The sequence below is a fragment of the Enhydra lutris genome, unplaced genomic scaffold, assembly GCF_002288905.1.
Source record: "Enhydra lutris kenyoni isolate GAN:26980312 unplaced genomic scaffold, ASM228890v2 scaffoldscaffold29, whole genome shotgun sequence".
NCBI lineage: Eukaryota > Metazoa > Chordata > Mammalia > Carnivora > Mustelidae > Enhydra > Enhydra lutris.
Window position 1 is genome coordinate 6393122 of NW_019154113.1, and position 18162 is coordinate 6411283.

Sequence of the window (18162 nt, forward strand, 5' to 3'; positions counted from 1 at the left end):
CAAAGTTTCCTTCACAGCCTTTGTCTGGCATGGAATGTTCTCAGAGCGCTGGTTTCTCCATTCTCTTCTCTGTTGTAGAGGCTTCATTTTCTCATCAGTGAAAGAAGGCAGTTGGACCAAGTGAGGTGTCAGGTTCTAGGTTCTCAAGCCTTGCTTGCTCCTCAGCTCTTGGGTCCCCTGGACCTCATCCCCTGCCTGCCATTCTCTGTCCAATTTGTGTCTATGGCTCTAAGCCCTGCTGGATATCTCTCCCCTTTTCCCTCACCTGCTCCACTTCGATTCTGTCTTATACCAGAATATTCTTCCCAAAAAAGGCCTCCTTAGGACTTCTCTTTCACTCAGGAGTCTTGAGAGCGGCCTCATTCCTGAGATGAAAGTTTCCATCCCCACCTGTGACCTTTTATGACTTGGACTCTACTGAACTCATTTCCTCTGCTCTTCTCTACACCCCTAGCCATCAGCCTCACTGGCCCTTGAGTGTATCTTGTTCTCCCTTTTCTCTGGCCTCTGGAATGTTGATACCCAGTTTTATTTTTTTTAATGATTTTTATTTATTTATTTGAGAGAGAGAGAGCAAGCACGAGATGGGGGAGGGTCAGAGGGAGAAGCAGACTCCCTACCAACCAGGAAACTCAATGTGGGGCTCGATCCTAGGACCCTGGAATCATGACCTGAGCCAAAGGCAGACACTTAATTGACTGAGCCACCCAGGTGCCCCTTAATACTCAGTTTTAAATCCTATAGGAGCCAGAGCTTTCCTGGGCACTCCAGTAGAAAGGACCTTCTCTACAGGAAGCTCCAAGGCTACCCCATCTGTCCTGCTTAGTTCCATTCCCATCTACAGTGGATTTACACCACTGTATACCACTGACCACCTTCTGCCTCATATGGCGATTGTTTGTCATGGGTCTTAGCTTGTGTCCTTCACCGTGAGCCTCCTCAGAGGGCAGACACGGCTTCTTTGACTCTCTTATAGCATCCTACGTGTTGAGTGCTCCAAAAATTAATGAATTACATCCATCAGAAAACTTGACTCCGTCTGAGAAGCTTTAATGGAAGGCTTGGGATTATTAAATCGTAAGAAAGGATATTAACCAAGGTTTGTGTCTGTGGGTCTGTGTACGTGTCTAGTATTTTAAAAATAAAGTCTCCAGTATCGAGGCTGTTGTATCAAAAGCTCTTCAGATCTGCAGATGTCTTGGTCCAGCAATTCTACGCCTAGGGATTTATCCCAAGAAAATAGTCTTGGACATTTGCCGAGAATATTCACTCGAGTGGTGTTTATGATGTGAAAAACTGGAGATAAACTAAATATCCAAAGATAGGGGATTGGTTTAAGAAAAATAAAAGAACCAGGGGTGCCTTGGTGGCTCAGTTGTTGAGCATCTGACTCTTGGTCTCGGCTCGGTCATGATCTTGGGGTCTTGGGATCGAGCTCCACATCAGACTCTGGGCTCAGTGTGAAATCAGCTGGAGATGATCTGCTTTCCCCTCTCCCTCTGCTTCTCCCTCTGCTCATGCTCTTTCTCTCTCTCAAATGAATAAATAAACAAATAAAATAAAATAACTCATGGTGCATATTTGTACCCTATTTACTGTCTCCTTCAAGTAGTAACATAGAAGGACATCTATTGACTTGGTGAAATGTTCATATTAAGTGCAGGAAGGAAATCTTTTCTGATTTCCTTTACCTTAATTAAATTACTTCTGGAGAAAGGATCACTGGTATAGGCACTTGGTAATAGTGATTATCTTTGGATGTGGAGATACGGATGATTTTTACTGTCTTTCTGCCATCTTTTACCAAACCTCTCTATAGGAAGCTTGTTTTCTTGCTTCATAAAATAATTTTTTTGAAATTGGGATGGCATACCTCTTTTATCCATAGAAATCACACGTTCTTGCCTCTCTGTTGAGTTAGGCTTTGTATCTGTATTCATACAGTATTGGGGAAGAACACAAGGCCACCTGACCCGTGTCAGATGGTAGCAAGAAATGTGAGAACTTGCTTCTTTAGATCCTTGCTTTGTAGGTCACGGTGACTGTCCTCCCGCGCAGACTTCATTGCTTGGGGTCCTTGCGGCTGGCTGCAGTAGTAGGTTGTTGTTCTGTGGCTGCTGAGCGGTTTGTTCAGACTTTGGGCACCGGGGCTGTGCAGGAGGCATGAGGGGTGGGGGTGTGCAGCCTGGCAGGTGCAGAGCTTTGACTGTGCGACCTGGACTCTCATCTGTGCTCCTGTGTGACCCTGGGCTCTAAGCTGTGGTTTGTACATAAGCAGGGTGGGGATGACCCTCCCCACGGTCCCTGAGGATGTTGCACGACATCTGGCCCAGTGCAGATGCGCCGTGAATGGCCGCAGATAGCCCATACCTAACGTTAGTCCCCGGTGAAGAATGGGGACTTTAATCGTCATAATGCAGGTGTCCTGAAAAACGGGCCCTATCGTGGGTTGGGAAATAGTTCAGAAAACGATTTCCTTGTAACTCAGACATGTCCCACCTTTGCCCTCTTGTCTCCTCTCAGTCTGCGGGCCGGGCATCGACATCCGCAATGACTATCAGCAGCTAAAGCGCCTGGAGAACTGCACGGTGATCGAAGGCTACCTCCACATCCTGCTCATCTCCAAGGCAGAGGACTACCGCAGCTACCGCTTCCCCAAGCTCACAGTCATCACCGAGTACCTGCTGCTGTTCCGCGTGGCCGGCCTCGAGAGCCTTGGGGACCTCTTCCCCAACCTCACGGTCATCCGCGGCTGGAAACTCTTCTACAACTATGCCCTGGTCATCTTTGAGATGACCAATCTCAAGGATATTGGACTTTACAATCTGAGGAACATCACCCGGGGGGCCATCAGGATTGAGAAGAATGCTGACCTCTGTTACCTCTCCACGGTGGACTGGTCCCTGATCCTGGATGCGGTGTCCAATAACTACATCGTGGGGAACAAGCCCCCGAAGGAGTGCGGGGACCTGTGTCCGGGGACGATGGAGGAGAAGCCCTTGTGCGAGAAGACGACCATCAACAACGAGTACAACTATCGCTGCTGGACCACCAGCCGCTGCCAGAAAAGTAAGGAGACGCGGTTGTGGCTTTCCCTCTGCTTGTCTTTCCCCCTCCTGCTCTCCCTCGCCTCCCTCCTCTTCTGAGCGCTGGTGGCTTCTGCTGGGGGTTCTGCAGGGAGGGCGGAGGGCGTGGTTGTGTCACACTGAGGAGGAGGCCGCCTGCTGGGTGCAGGCAGGGGTCTTGGCTGGCTTCCTTTTGCATCCAAGAACTCGAGAACTTGGGGAATGCAGGACCCCGTCATGGCTGCCATCAAGAGCATCCCAGTCGTGTCCTAGAAATAATCCAGCACCTTCGGGACCAGAAGCGTGCTGACCTTGAGCTTTGGATTCTAGTGAGAAAGGTGACCCGGTGTGCTTCGGAGGTCCCCAGGCTCCAGCAGTCAGGGACTGCTTATGCATCAACTGGGTTCATCCTTTGTGGGAAAAGACAGATTTGGTTGTGGCGGGACTTCCTTAGGAGGACTGTACTTGGAATAATGGTTGAATAAAGGGAAAGTCAAAATTCAATTCACATCTTGTGAAAGTGGGGACTTGCGCCCCATGCTTGGTCCCCAGGGATGGTCACGAGGCTTAGGTGTGCCTGTTTACGGCGGAGCACCTCGCCGACGTGGGAGAGCCCTGGACCGGTCCCTGGGAATCCCAGATTCAGGTCGTACTTGCAAGGAGCTGTGTAATGGGTGCCCTCCTACGCCCTGGGCTTCCATTTCCTTTTTCCCCCACCTTTTCCTCCCCAAAGAGTTGTGCAGATCTTCTGAAATCGCCTACTGAAAGAATTTTGAAATGTGTTCCTGGCGCTCCAGGTTCCGGGGGTGATACTTTGAAGCTGCTTCTTTATCAGGAACATGCTTTATTCTTCTCTCGAGTATAACCAGACTCTTGAGTTATTGTGATCAATTATGTGGAGACCCAGGTTGTTTGCTATTAGAAGGCAAGTCTGGGCCTTTGCCGCGTTGCTTTCAGCAATGTTCAGGTATGTTGGCTGGGAAGGTTCCTCTCCCTGGTGTGGAAGTCAGTGTGGTAGCTATAAATAGCTATTATTTAATGGTTGGCCCAGTTAACGACCGAGGAGCTCATGTGTTCTAGCTGGTCATGAAGAGCCAAGGAATCCCAAACTGGTAGGCTTGCCTAAACCATGAAGTGTATAAAATAAACAAATCAAAGGCCAGACCCCACAGGTAGCTGTTCTTTTTGTTCCCAGTCCAGCCAGGGTGGAAGCCGGGAAAGGGAAGGTTTCTTTGGCCCAGCACACACGTTTACGCTATCAATCCACCCATGTGTCCGTGAACATCTGATAAATAAGGGAGGGGGTCTCGTTGGCTGTAACCAGGACGTTGGATGGCCGAGGACGCCATCAGGCTTCTTGAAGAGTCCCTTTCGGCTGGGGTTGGAGGAAGGTACGACGCTGATGTCCCATTTGTGATTGATTAAAACTGTACCCGACCCTTAGGTTACCCACTGGTTTTGAGAAAACAGCAAAAACACCTTTTTAAGGAGTCTTGACCTTTTAAAATTTTGTTTTAAAAGAAAACGGCGTCATCAGGGGAGGCATCCTGTGTGGTGGGAAGGGGTTGGATGCCATCTAAGGGGCCCAGGTGACCTTGGACCAGCCAGTCCTTCTGGGCTGTAGTTGGGTATCGTCAGAACATTTCTTAGGGCAGTCCCATGTTATTCCTTAGTGACAACCAAACATGTGCACAAAACTGCTTTGGAAACTCATCAGCTCTGTACAAAAGGGAGATGTTATTTAAAAAGTCATCAGGTGGGCGCTTGTTCAGTGACCCATTTGGTATCTACTCTGGGGTTGCTGTGGACTTTGGCTGTTTCTGACCAGCAGGTTGTTGAAGAAGCCGGGAGCAGGGGTGGGTTCTGGGTCCAGGTCTGGTAGCAAGTAATTTAAGTGGCCTGGCCCTCTGTTTTTTTGTGTTTGTGTTTTTGTTTTGTTTTGTTTTGTTTCAATCTGGAGAGATCCTGCCCTTTCTCATAAGGATTATTTAAAAAAAAAAAAAAAAAGGAAAAATACCAAAAAAAACAATGGGGTTAGAAACTGGGCCTTGGTGCTGGTATGGCTGGTGCTGACAGGCCTGTTGGCTGGACCCCGGCTTGCCCAAGGCCACACCCTGCAGCCTTCTCCCCTGCCAGTTGTCTCAGTCCGGCTGACGTGTTTCTGAGATTTTAGGAGGGCGTATTTATTGAGAATCGTGAACAGCATTCGAGGAAACTGTCTTCCCTCCATTTTGGGCTTTGAGGAAAACTCCAGCATAGGCAGGTGTCCCTGAGATTTTCCCATTGAACTGGAACTCTCCCTTTGCATAGAGTCCCTTGAGACCTGTGCTGTGCGGTGTGACAGCCACTAGCCACATGTGGCTGACTGCATGCTTGAATGTCCTCCGGTGCGAACAGAGACTCGCTTGAAGTATAAAATACACTGGGTTTCAAAGACCCAGTATGTATGAGGGAGAAGAAGTAAGGTTATCGCCTTAGTAGTTTGTAATGTATTGACTCTGTGTCGAAATGGTAATATTTTGGACCTGTAGGTTAAGTAAGCTATGTTATTAAATTAATTTCACCTGTTTCTGTAGCTTTTCACATGGTTACTAGAGCATTTGAAATGACAGGTGGGGCTTCCATTCTCTTCAGAGTACTCCCCCTATGGCCATGCGTTCTCCTCCCCCCCCCCCCCCCCCTCCCCATCTTGTCTGTGGCTGAGCACTGCGGTGCTGTGGTATTCCTACCCCTCTCCAGCAGGATGCTGACGAACCGTTCAAGGAGCCAGGTGAAGGGCATTGAGTCTGGATAGCGTGTCATTTGCCGGGAAGTCAACATGAGCGTTAAGGTGGCCATTGAAAACGATGAAGTGTGGCAGAATCCCATTGAGCTGTTCTTCACAGGGTTGTCTACGGAGGGAGGGAGAGCATCTGGAGAGCTACGTCGAATCAAGGATGTGTGTGAAATTTTTGACATCACGGAGAAACACTCAATTATGGAGTGCCGATACGCGGTTTCTACTTGACGCTCTCCCTTAAACTCCTTCTTTTCTTTCATGACTGTGGCAGCTTCATGGACAGCCCCATTAAGGAAATGACGACTTTGTGGGTTCCCGGCACACTTCTGTATTTCTCTGTTGTCTTATGATTTGGAGGGGTGGTTTTATTTATTTCTTTGAGATAGAGAGCATGAGCAGGGCAGAGGGACAGAGAGAGAGGGAGAAGCAGACTCCCTCCGGAGCCAGGACCCCGATGTGGGGCTCGATTCCAGGACTCCCTCCAGGATTATGATGTGAGCCAAAGGCAGATGGTTCACCCACTGAGCCACCCAGGGACCCCTGGAGGGGTGGTTTTATTGAGGCTTGAGTTACTCCTAAAAGGTGACCAACTCTTAAAAAAGTTGTGTATGGCATTTTCCTTTCAGTAGAAATGGGACCATGCCCGTGACATTCAGCACTGGTGATTCCTCCTCCCCTGCCTTCTGGCAGCGCTTCTCTTCCATCTCTACAGCTGTTTCTTGGTGGGCTCCTTTCCCTTGGTTGAGGCTCTGATGACTAGTGGTCTCCAGACTTCCATCCTAGGCCCCTTTTCACTGTCCTTGTTCCCCCAGGATGTCCCATCTGACGCTTAAGCACCCTTCCATCTGCACCTCGTCTGCAAATACCATCTGTAGCCTAGACCTCTTTGTGAGCCCCAGACCCACAGATCCATTCCTGTCCAGAGAGCTGTGGGCGACTCCATGTCTGCTGGGCTTCTCTGTCTCCTCACCTCTACCCGTTGTCTTTGTTGGACTTCCCCTTCTGCATGGGCAGCATTCTTGGGCTCCCCACTCCCAATCAGAAACGTGGGTGTCCTCTGGATGCTCCCTCCTCCATTTGAGGGACAAGCCCTGTCCATCATACATGTTTCCCAAATCTGCTATCCCCTGCCCTTCCATGACCCGGCCTCTCTCCAGCCTCTCCGTGCTGGTGCCTGGGCCCAGGGAGCTCCCTTAACCGACACTCTGACCAATAGCCCACCCCACCCCCACCTGAAATCCTGTAGTGGGAGCCCGTGAGTGCTCGTGAAACTGGGCCATGCCCCTGATAAGCCACCTCCCTGCCTTCTGCCAGCAGTATCCTTGGCCCGTGACGGTGTGCTTCTGGCAGACTCCGTGCCCGTTGGCGGAGGACTTTGGGACTCTGCAGGCTCTGGTGGGCCGTCTCGCCACAGAGAAGCCTAGCAGCAGCCCTTTCTCCATCGCCAAATAAATTCTGGGCGTGTCCTCCCAGTCGTGGAGAGCATGGCTGTCACCCCAGGGGCGAGCATGGCACCTGCTTTGTGAAAGATTTATGCTCGGGAAGATCTGTTTCCCACCTTGAGCAGACATCAGTGGGTGGTGACAGTCCCCGGCAAGCCAGAAGATTCAGGGATTGCGAAATGCGGATGTTTTTTGTGTCATTTTCCTGGTCGGTCCTTGCTCCCCAGGAGCGAGGTCACCAAAACTCTTCTTCAGCTCTTCACCAGCAGGGAGGGTCAGCCATGGACGGTCGTAGCTCCTTTCTCACCCGCCCTTGTCAGAATGATTCAAGGCCAAAGATGGTGGAGAAATACGGGAATCATCTTCAAAGTCAAGGCTTGGCCTGTGGCGCCGTTTGTTACTTTGGACGGCAGTCATATGCTGAAAGCCGACCAGTGCAAGGAGGGAAGAGGGGGCAGATACTCTCGTAAGAAGTGGTTCTCTTCCTGCCCCGTGAATTGCCTCAGTGGTGTCTGCTGTTCGCTTGCCCTTGGGGCTTTCTGGTACTTGTTTGCAGATCTAGAGATCCCCTCACCAAAGCAAACAAACACACACAAAAATCTAAAACTTCCTCCTAAATTTAACGTCTCCAAGTACTTCTTAACCCAACAGAATGGACAGTTTAGGGTCTGCTCAGATCACTGTGTTGCCCATGGGAAGGCCTGGTCTTTGGCAGAAAATGCATGAAGTTGGCAAGCCTGGCTGTGGTGCAGACTGGCTTTGTTGGTGGTGCAGCCTTATTTCAGTTAAAAGGGCATTGACCGGCAACAGCGGTCCCGGAGTCTGGCTGCATTTCCCACCGCCTTCCAGAGGAGAAACCAGGAAAATAGCAGATCAGAGCCCTTGCATGAGAAGGCAGTAAGTGGCTGCCTTTTTTGACAAAAGGAAAACATTTCACGGCCATCTCACGGATGAGATCGGGGACTTCAAATGAAGGCAGGGAGCATAAAAAAGACAATTCTACGTTTTCCCCCCTCTTTACGGGTTCTCGTGTTCCTGTTTATCAGATACATCTCTCAGGGCGGTATTGGTGTGTGCTGTGGAGGGGTTCCCCTTCTTCATTTTCTTCTGGGTTTCTTCCTCATTTTCTTTATAGGTGGGTACCTCTGGCCTGCCAGGTCCAAGTGGGGGGCTGGTTTATGTGTTTGTAAATCACCTGCTGGATTGGGGTGAGGTGAGGGGCACAGTCTCTCTGCCCTGAGCCCTCATGTGCGCGAGGTGCATTATTTCTTCTTAATTGTTCCTCCTCCTCTCCCCCTACCCCCCTTCAAGTTTTAAGCTTCCCGTGATGGGTATTTCTTTCTGTGAAATGCTGTGTGGTTGGCCACAGGGTTCTTGCATGCTACGGCCCTCCAGACTGCCCCCTGTGAATGAGGAGGGGCCTGCATTGCCCGTTGGAGCCGAGACAGCCCCGTGGATCGTGGACGGGAAGGCAGTCTGTTGAGCAGGCTCTGGGGTTGTGTTGTCTGTAGGAGCTGGTCTCTTCCCCTGGAAGGCCCCTGCTCTGGTCAGCTGCTCCCAGTGTGGGGGTGATCTTTATTTAGAAGGGGGTCACATGCCCCTGGGCCTCATTTCTCTGCCTTTTATAGTCAGGCATGGAGATCACATTCTGTTCTCCCTGATTGTCGACCCTTTTTACCAAGATGGTGAAGCAGTTTGTGTCCATGGCTCTCTGCAACCCCTCCTAGCTCTTGGGCCTGGTTACGGAAAGGCTTTGCTCTTGGCTAACCATCCCCTAATTAAGGTGTCACTTTCCTGGGCTCCCTTCAGAAGTTTGTTTTTTGTTTTTTGTTTTTTTTTTTTTTAAATAAGGATCTCAGCTTTGAGAGCAAAAGGCTTTTCGGAATAACTCTCCTTGGGTGATTTTTGCAATTCTCTATATCGGGAACTATCTGGAGTCCCTTCAGATCTCACCGGTTGAGCCCACTTTTAAGATTGTCCTGATTTCTTCCTACTCCTGAAATACCTCTTCTGTTACATTAATATTTCTACGTTGCTTTTCTTGTGTATTTTCTTTTTAAAAAATATTTATTTATTTGACAGAGAGAGAGAGAGAGAGCGCACGCACACAAGCAGGAGGAGCAGCAGGCAGAGGGAGAGGGAGAAGCAGGCTCCCTACTGAGTAAGGAGCCCGATGTGGGGCTCGATCCCCGGACCCTGGGATCATGACCTGAGCCGAAGGCAGATGCCTAATGGACTGAGCCACCCAGGCGCCCCGTCTTGTGTGTATTCTTGATTAGAGTGGGAATGACGTGGATCGTGTGGGCCTGTGGCTAACCGTGTCCTAGATTGCATTGCTCAACTCGAGCACACGGGGTGGTTCAAAAGTTAGGTTTGGCCCCCGGTGAGTGGGAAGCCATGAATTGGAAACATACCTCCTTTTAGTCTATAGTGTGACTCCTAGGACTCAGGCTGTGGGAAGCGGGGTCCCCGAGCACCATCCCATGATAGAATGCTCCCCTGAAAAGGAGCAAGTGAGAGATGGCCACGGTGTTCTAGGAATGCTGGTAGCAGGAGATGTAATCTTCCCGACGGTCACGGTAAGGATATTAAGCAGAGCGGGCTATCACGGTGCATAACTTGGGAATCCGAGTTGAAGCAATTTAGAAATCTTCCTTGTGGGAGAAGGAGCCAGTGCCTGGTCAAAACCCAAAATCTAGACCATTCTGGGTTCTATTCTGTGTCTGGCCTGTCTTCTCTGTCTTTGGAAACATAGCTCCCCTCCGAGCCCTGAAACCACCTGAACCACACAGGAGCGGGCACGGGAGCCCAGCACGTCCCAGAGCTTGGTGGAGACGGTTGTCATCTCGGGTCAGGGAGTGATGAGGGCTTCTGGGGCCGGTGGCGTAGGGAGAGTCTCAGGCAGGAAGCGTGGCCCTCCAGGGGAGAGTGTGCTCCTGCGGTATCATCTCGGCCACAGTTCCTCAGTTCTTAGGATGTCACGGGGCTGGCTGGGGCCTCACTCCTGAGAGTCCCAGGGTATCTACCCTTGACAGTGGTGTGGATTCCGTGGAGACCGCAGCTGCCATCATATGCCTGCCACTCTGTCTGATTCGTCTTTGGGCACGGTTAGTTGGCCTTGCACCTGTGATTGTCCCTCCGTGGACCACTGTGGCATACGAACATTGATATTTGCAAGAAGATCTAATTTTGTACAAAATGGGATCTATTTTATTTTATTTTATTTTTGTAAAGATTTTTATTTATTTGTGTGTATGAGAGAGAGAACACAAGCAGGGGGAGCGGCAGGCAGAGGGAGAAGCAGGCTTCTTGCTGAGCAAGGAGGCTGATGTGGGACTCGATCCCAGGACCCTGGGATCATGACCTGAGCTGAAGGCAGACGCTTAACCGACGGAGCCACCCAGGGGTACTTATCTTATTTATATGTATACATACATAGATACATGCACACACGTGCATACACACTACACATATAGACAAGTGCCATCATATGACAAAGGTTTAAGAACAGTCGATGAATCAAGAGGATTCCATTCATCAGCCTCCTGTGTTCCCAGGTGCTGGAATGGGGCTGCCAGACCTCATCTTCCATCTGTGAAACAGGGATGGGCAGATACTGAACTTGACAGACCGCCCCAGACAGACTGCCTAGCACATAATAGTTTTTTGTGAAATGATAGGCATTGCTAGTCTTTCGAAAATTAAAGTATCTCAGAGCTGCCTTCGGAGACTATCTAGAATTCTGAGCATTAAACTGGATTGACCACGTATGTTTACTGCCATATCTTATATGGTCTTTCTCTATTGCTTTTTCTAAATTGCAAAAATTCAATTATCATAAATAGCATGGCATAGTGTAGGAGTGGTTCTTGCTAATTTAATCCAAATTGTTCAAATTCTTGTGTCTGTCCAGATAAGCCGTATCTTTAAAGAACATTCAGTGAGGTCCATATGTCACTATCAGGATGCCTGTGGGGCCTCTGTAGTTACATGTAAACGCTATTTATTCGGTTATCAAACCCCGTGAATTGATTCTGCTTGCAAGCTTGGTGTTGGGAAGAATTTAAGAAATGTCAACAATAAGATTCTTGTTTGATACTACCATTAAATATTATCTTATTTTTTAAAGATTTTTATTTATTTATCAGAGAGAGGGAAAGCACGCGTGCACAAGCAGAGTGGCAGGCAGAAGCAGAGAGAGAAGCAGGCTCCCTGCTGAGCAAGGAGCTCTATGTGGGATTCGATCCCAGGACTCTGGAATCATGACCTGAGCTGAAGGCACGGCTTAACCAACTGAGACACCCAGACGTCCCTTATCTTTTTTTTTTTTTTTTTTAATGTGTTTTTTGTGGAGAGCAGTAAGGTGGTTATACAGTGGGCTCAGTTTTTGGTAACGATAACAAGGATGTGCATTTTTATTTGGGGCAACCTCCGGGCTCACGTAGTGAAGGTAGCCAAGTGTCTGCTCCAGGCTGAAGCATGTGCCTGTTTATTGTCTTCTGGTGGGTAATGCTAGCTGAGGGTGTGTGTGTGTGTGTGTGTGTGTGTGTGTGTGTGTGCGCACGCGCATGTGCGTGTGCGTGTGGGTACTTGCGTGTGCGTACCACTTTATGCTCCCACCCAGCCTCCCAGCCTCTCCCCCGTTTCGGCTGTTTTGTTTTGTTTCGTTTCCCTGCTCTCGCCCCCGGTGCAGGAAACAAACACTGGCTCTCTCTGACCTCCCTTAGATCTTCCTTCCGTTCGAGGGGATCAGGTGGGTGGGAAAATGCTGTGCAGGAATGTCAGGCCCTGTCCCGGAAGCCCGGCTTCTGTTCCATCTCATTATCGGACAGAAGTCACTTTTTGTTTCTTTGCCTGGGTCACAAACATCCACCCGGTCCTCTCTCCTTTCCCCGTGCCATTTTTTGCGGAATCCACGTGGGATGGGAACAGAGGCGGCGTGTTTGGGGACTCGGTGTCACTTGCTACTCATAGCCTTGTGTACAAAGGCTGTGCAGACTGACCCAGCGTGTAGCGGCCTCCACTTTTGTTTCTGCAAGTTCTAAAGAGGGGACTTGGGTGAGGCATGTGAGGTTGTCGCTGCTGGAGCCCGAGCAGGCAGGCCCCGCCATCCTGCGTGCAAGACCAGTTCTGCGGCCCCTGGGCCCAAGCCCGCTGAGCCCAGGGGCCCGTGGGGAGGACGGTCCAGCTGTGATGCGCGTACATCTGCCTTTGGCAGCACATCTATGAACTGAGGCCGCCATTCTGGATTTCCAGGTGGATGCAAAGTGCTTGGATGGTTTTCAGCGGCTGCCGAGACCAGGGAGTTGGGCTGAGTTGCAAAAAGGAATGGGAAAACAATGAAGGAAGATTGGGGAGCAAAGAGCCTATGATACAAAAAAGGGCAAGATGGAGGCTGATATTATTAGAAACACTTCCTGGGGAGCCATAGTGTTGGAGTTAGGAACCCCCATGGCCCCCACAGAAGGTATTCGTGGTAATGATGGAGACAAATGGAAACTAGGTAGATCCCTAGGTCCAGAAGAGAGGAGTTTTGTTCCTGGAGGGGTATCACGATTCCGTTCTGATTCCTTAACCTCTGAATGGCCCCTTAGGCTTTGCCGAGTAGATGATATTAGTAGGTTCCTAGACTATCCCTCAAATAGGATGTAGGGATAAGTTTTCTTGTTCTCTTCCTTAGTGAACTTGACATGATTGGATTCTTTGATAATACATAGGTCCTTCCATTAAAGGGTTTTAAGTAGCTGTGTCAAAGAAGCTTTGGAATGTTGTTGTTGTTTTTTAAGATTTTATTTATTTGACAGAGATCACAAGCAGGCAGAGAGGCAGGCAGAGAGGGAGAGAGGGGGACGCAGGCTTGCCACCGAGCAGAGAGCCTGATGCGGGGCTCAATCCCAGGACCCTGAGATCATGACCTGAGCTGAAGGCAGAGGCTTTAACCCACTGAGCCACCCAGGCACCCCTGGAATGGGTTTTAAGCAAGGTCATGGAAAATGTACCTTGTCTTCTCTCCCACCTACAAGGAAAGACAGAGAAGCCCGGATGCAGCATCGAATACCCTTTACTTCCTCTTTGTAATTTCTTGCATGGTCCTGGTCACAGCAACAAGGTGGTGTGGCCTAGGTGGCATGGTGTCGTCCTCTGAGATCATTGGGTTTCTTGCCCCCTTCTTCTCCAATTGCCATCTCCTCTCTGGCCCTCTTTTTAGCCTCACAGGTAGTCAAGACTTGAAGGACCTTGACATCGTAGTCGTTTATGAGTGGAATTCTGAGAATGTATAATTTTCTTGGAAGAATGCTACTTTAGCTCAAAAATATTTCTTGTTTGTTGTGGGGGAAAAAAAAAAACAACAACTCTCCTTGGAAAAATCACTGGATGCCAGAGATGGTGATTAGGAGGGTGAACGTCTTGGGGGTGCTTAAGTCAGGAGGATTTTATTGCTGGACAATTGCTAAAACAGGCAAAGCCAACTTAACACACTACTGTTTCAAGAGAAAGTTGTTGCGTGAGATTGATGTGGAGGTGGATTTACGGACGGCCACGCTGTGATCACTCTCCATGCCTCGCTGTACCTCCTGCCCGTTCCCATGATGGGAATGTTCCATTCAGGAAGATGCCCTGAATTTCAGGTTAGCCCTGCAGGGTTGGGGGACTTCAGACCCTCAACTTGGTCTGGTCCCACGGGGAGGTTTCTGCCCTTCTTCTGGATCTTGCCATGCAGCTTTATCTGGCCAGGCACCGCGTTCATGGAAGGCCTCAGAGTACGGATGAAGAGCCGCCAGAGAAGGCATTTCAGTGGTTATTAGAGAGAAATGGTGATTGCGATGGTGTTCAGACCCCACTCCAGCTCTGTGATAAAAGGTGCGCGGTTTTTGTGACTCGTTGTGTATGAGCTAGCTCAGACTCTGTGTGGGTAAACAAGCCCCGGTACGTTATGCATTTTCCAAAGGTGTGAGGCATGAACTCTCTTTCCTACATCAGCTCTTCACACCGCTGTAACTCTGGTCTCCGATGCCGCCACCGTATCAAAATAAATGCAAAGCTCTGGTCAGTGCCTTCTCTCTGAAGTCAGGCTATAGAGGCAGGTGACTGGCCAATTGAGTGGCAAGAAGGCGAAGAGGACAGCCCAGCCTCATGATCAAGTGGAGTTTGCAGGAAAATTGCGTACACACGAGCATCATCATTTACTGCAGAAAGCATGGATTTGCAGAAAGCATGCAGAAAGCACTACACCTTAGCCCAGAGGCTGAAAGCCAGGCACTTAGCCGCCCTGTTCCTTGGTCTCCTCATCTGTTGAACCAAGTGTGCCCTGAGTTTCCTTCCAGCTCTGAGATTCATTGTTGCAGAGTAGGGTGTTGGGAACCTAGGGTGGGTCCATTGGCCCTGGTTGCCAATCACCACTGCTAGAGAGATGGAAACAGACAGTCTTGACTTGCAAAGGCATAAAGTAGTTGACCTGGTCTTTGAATGGGCCCCACCCCTAGGGACAGGACTAGAGAGTGGAAGGCTGTGGGGTCCCAGGAGGTGGCTGTGATTCACGAGCTCTGATGAGCTGGTAGCAGATGTAGGATAGGAGGCTGGCGAAGCATCTCCGCGATAGGGTAGAAAGAAATAAAAGTGGTTAGAGAAGGCGTTGAGGGTAGGAAAATCAGTAGGATTTATGTTAAGTCTTGTATCTTTGAAGTGACTTATTCTGGTCTGGCTTTTGCTGTTACCAAAGTGAATTATTCATAAGTACTTTGAGAAATACCGATGTAACATGATTAAGTTGAATGAATTTAAATTCATCTAAATCATTCTTTTCAACTAAAGTAAGCCTTCCCTTTTCCAGAATCTGAGCAAACTGATAGCCCAGCAAGAGTTTCCTGCTATCATGGCAAGTGACTGATGTCTACCATGATACTGCTGACTTGCTTTGGACTCACAAGCTCTTCTGGAATGATCTAAGTGAAATTAAAATACTTTCTCAGTAGTTGGAGAGTTGGGTGTATCTTGGTGAGCATTTTGGTTCTGGGCACTCTGGCTTTGGAGCGTCTACGCGGGGAGTTTCAGCTGGAGCAAATGTTGCCACGCTCTTTGTGGTTTCTCCCTAACCATTGTCCTCCTGCTCCTCGAAGCTCTGCTCAAGACCGCTCTCCCATGAGACCTCCCCATATCCCCCTTATGGAGGGCTCGGGTACCTGCAAGCTCATTCGTGGGCTGGTATCGGGCCATTGCCATGTTTTTTGGTCAACGATCGCTTCCCTCTGTATTCTAACCATTGTTTTAGAAAACCTTGCTTACTCGCCATTTGTGTCTTTCTGCAAATAGATGATAAACAACTTGTAGGTTAGGACTTGAGCCCTGTTTGTAAGTTTCGGTTCGCTACCCTCATAGCCAGAGGGAGTCCCATGGAAAAGATACTCTGTACGAGTCCATCTCCCATGGGGTCTTGACCCTGGGTGGCACCGGAGTAGTTTGGCTCTCGTAAAGATAGGGAAGCTGGGTTGTGAGGGCAGCGTAAACTGGGGAGTCGGCTTGGGGCAGTGCAGGTGTGAGAGTGTCTGCTCAGTCTTGCACTTTGGGCACTGAGCTTGTATCACTCTAGTCCAGGAATTTTATAAAGGGATCGATAAAATATTTTTGGGTGGCCGAAGCAGTTCTGTCTGGAATGAAAAAACCAACTATCCATAGAGTTTAAGAGCAATCGAGGGAGTGGGGACGGGAGAGTGTGTGTGCACGCACATGGTTTGCGTGAGTCCGTAACCTCTGCTGAGCTGTGAATTACCTGGGGTCTCCTGTTCCTCCTTCACCATTCTCGTTAATAGAAATCCGGGGTCCTGGGGCACCTGGGTGGCTCAGTGGGTTAAAGCCTCTGCCTCTGGCTCAGGTCATGGTCTCAGGGTCCTGGGATCGAGCCCCACATCGGGCTCTGTGCTCGACAGGGAGCCCGCTTCCCCCTCTCTCTCTCTCTGCCTGCCTCTCTGCCTACCTGTGATTTCTCTCTGTCAAGTAAATAAAAAAAAGAAAGAAAGAAAGAAAGAAAGAAAGAAAAAGAAAAAAGAAATCCGGGGTCCTTAATGAAGGGAAAGGGAATATATTACGTATATATTGTTCCCGTGACAAGGGATGGTGGCAAAGAAGCTTGACCCGTGAGTGACATCTGAGTTAGGTCTTGATGTGTCTGTGCAGGTTTTGGTTGTACCTTGACCAAAGTTTCCATTGTCTCTGTTGATGGGTCTATTTAGTGCAAGTTCCGTGCTAGGCAGTATGAAAGAAACTTGTGATTTTTGTTATGAGATAAGATAAAGCACATGACATTCCCCAGGAAGGAGACAATTTATGCCATGTAATGAGGGACTCCAGAATTTTGGCCAAAAGAGGAGGAGAGGCAAAGAGTGCTAAGAGCAGAGAAGGGGGAAAGTTCCATATTTGGGGCTTTGCATGGAAAGAATATTTGCCTTATGTGAAATCGAGACTTTTCCTTAAGGATGTCTATACTCGCTCAGTACTATTTGTCTGGCATTGTATATAGGGCCCTCACCTTGCGAGTGGGTTGCACTCCAAAACTTTGCAAGGCATTTTGTAGAGCATATTATGTCATAAAAACAGAAATTAGAGTGGTAGTTGAGGTCCCAGCCAGCAGCCCCTCTTCTGCACCCCCAATCTGCCCAAAGCCTGTTTGTTTTAGGTGTCCTTTCTATCCAGTGAGTGCCCATAGCTATGACTCTGGGGTGGGGGGGACCTTTGGAGCTCTATCCAGAAGCTCTATCCCTTAAGTTTCTGATGGGTGAGGCAGGGGTGGTGGTGGGAAGCTGGTGGTTTCCACTTTATATCTGATTTTTTTTAAAAGGGGGTGGGGGAAAGATTCTCTCTCTGAGGGCTTAGCATTTCCCAAGTGTTCAGGCTTGGGGGAACAGGATAGGAGCTGGGAGTCAGCACTCCTGTGTTTCTGCCTGCCTGTCTGGGTGGGGAGATTCTAAGTGGAGCTTGGAACATGTCTACCAAGTGCCATAGGAGGTAACAAGTAGAAGATGCGATTCTTGCTCTCAAAGGACTTGAGTTGGTTTCTGTGTGGTGGACTTTTGGTTCATTACTCATGTCATGAGTTTTATGAAATGTGGTCTTGGGGTCGTGTCTGCTTTAGACCCCCTGCTCCATCACAGGGCCCCCGAGCAAATTTTATGATATAAAGTCAGGAAAGGGACTGACAGTGTCTGAAACCAGGATGGGCTCGGTACATTTTGGTGGCTTCTCCTGTCCTTCCCCCCACTTTGTATCTTAAACGTAGGGGATGCCAATCCAAGCTTTTGACAATTTATTGAGAATTGTTCTCTGGGGCTGTCCGTGAGAATGAAGGGATTCCAGACATCCTCCCTCTCTCCATGTCTCTTCTGTCTTCCAGTCAAAGAAGAACTCAGTGTGTGATCTTTGGCCTAAAGAAATATTAGATCTATGTTAAGTATGCAGACATGAATGGGCAAAGGAAGTATTTGTGGCAAAGAGGAACCGCTGCAACGAATCAGCAATGTACATGGGCAGAAAGAAGTATTAAACTGATTGCATCTTTCAGCTTCTGGTACTTAATGCAAAGACAGTAGTGGGGAAGGGTTGTCATTTGGAGTAATGGAAAGATGAGGGAGTTTTGACGCTAGCCAGGATTCTTCTGCTTGCTAATAGAGCGGCTTGGATTACAGACTGTAAAGGGGAAGATGCTTAAGTGTGCAGCTCCGTTTAGCACGATTGTGATGCTTTTTGCACAGCCTCCGTAGGAGGGGGAGAAGCTAAACTCACCAGGCCTAGAAGATAGCGGTTAACAGCTCATTAAACTCTTGTCTGAAGCCTCCGTTGTGCGTTCTGGGGAGACTCGCAATGTCTACCTTCGGAAGCCACTTAG

At 49.2% G+C, this 18162-nt stretch overlaps 1 protein-coding gene across 1 annotated transcript in view; it reads left to right on the forward strand.

Annotated features, from left to right (window-relative positions):
• The window catches only part of LOC111152643 (insulin like growth factor 1 receptor), a 293795-nt gene that overhangs the window by 51193 nt on the left and 224440 nt on the right, over nt 1-18162 (forward strand). Inside the window, exon 2 of the mRNA XM_022511183.1 lies at nt 2524-3069. Coding sequence (XP_022366891.1) covers nt 2524-3069 — 546 coding nt within the window. The remainder of the gene's footprint in view (nt 1-2523; nt 3070-18162) is intronic.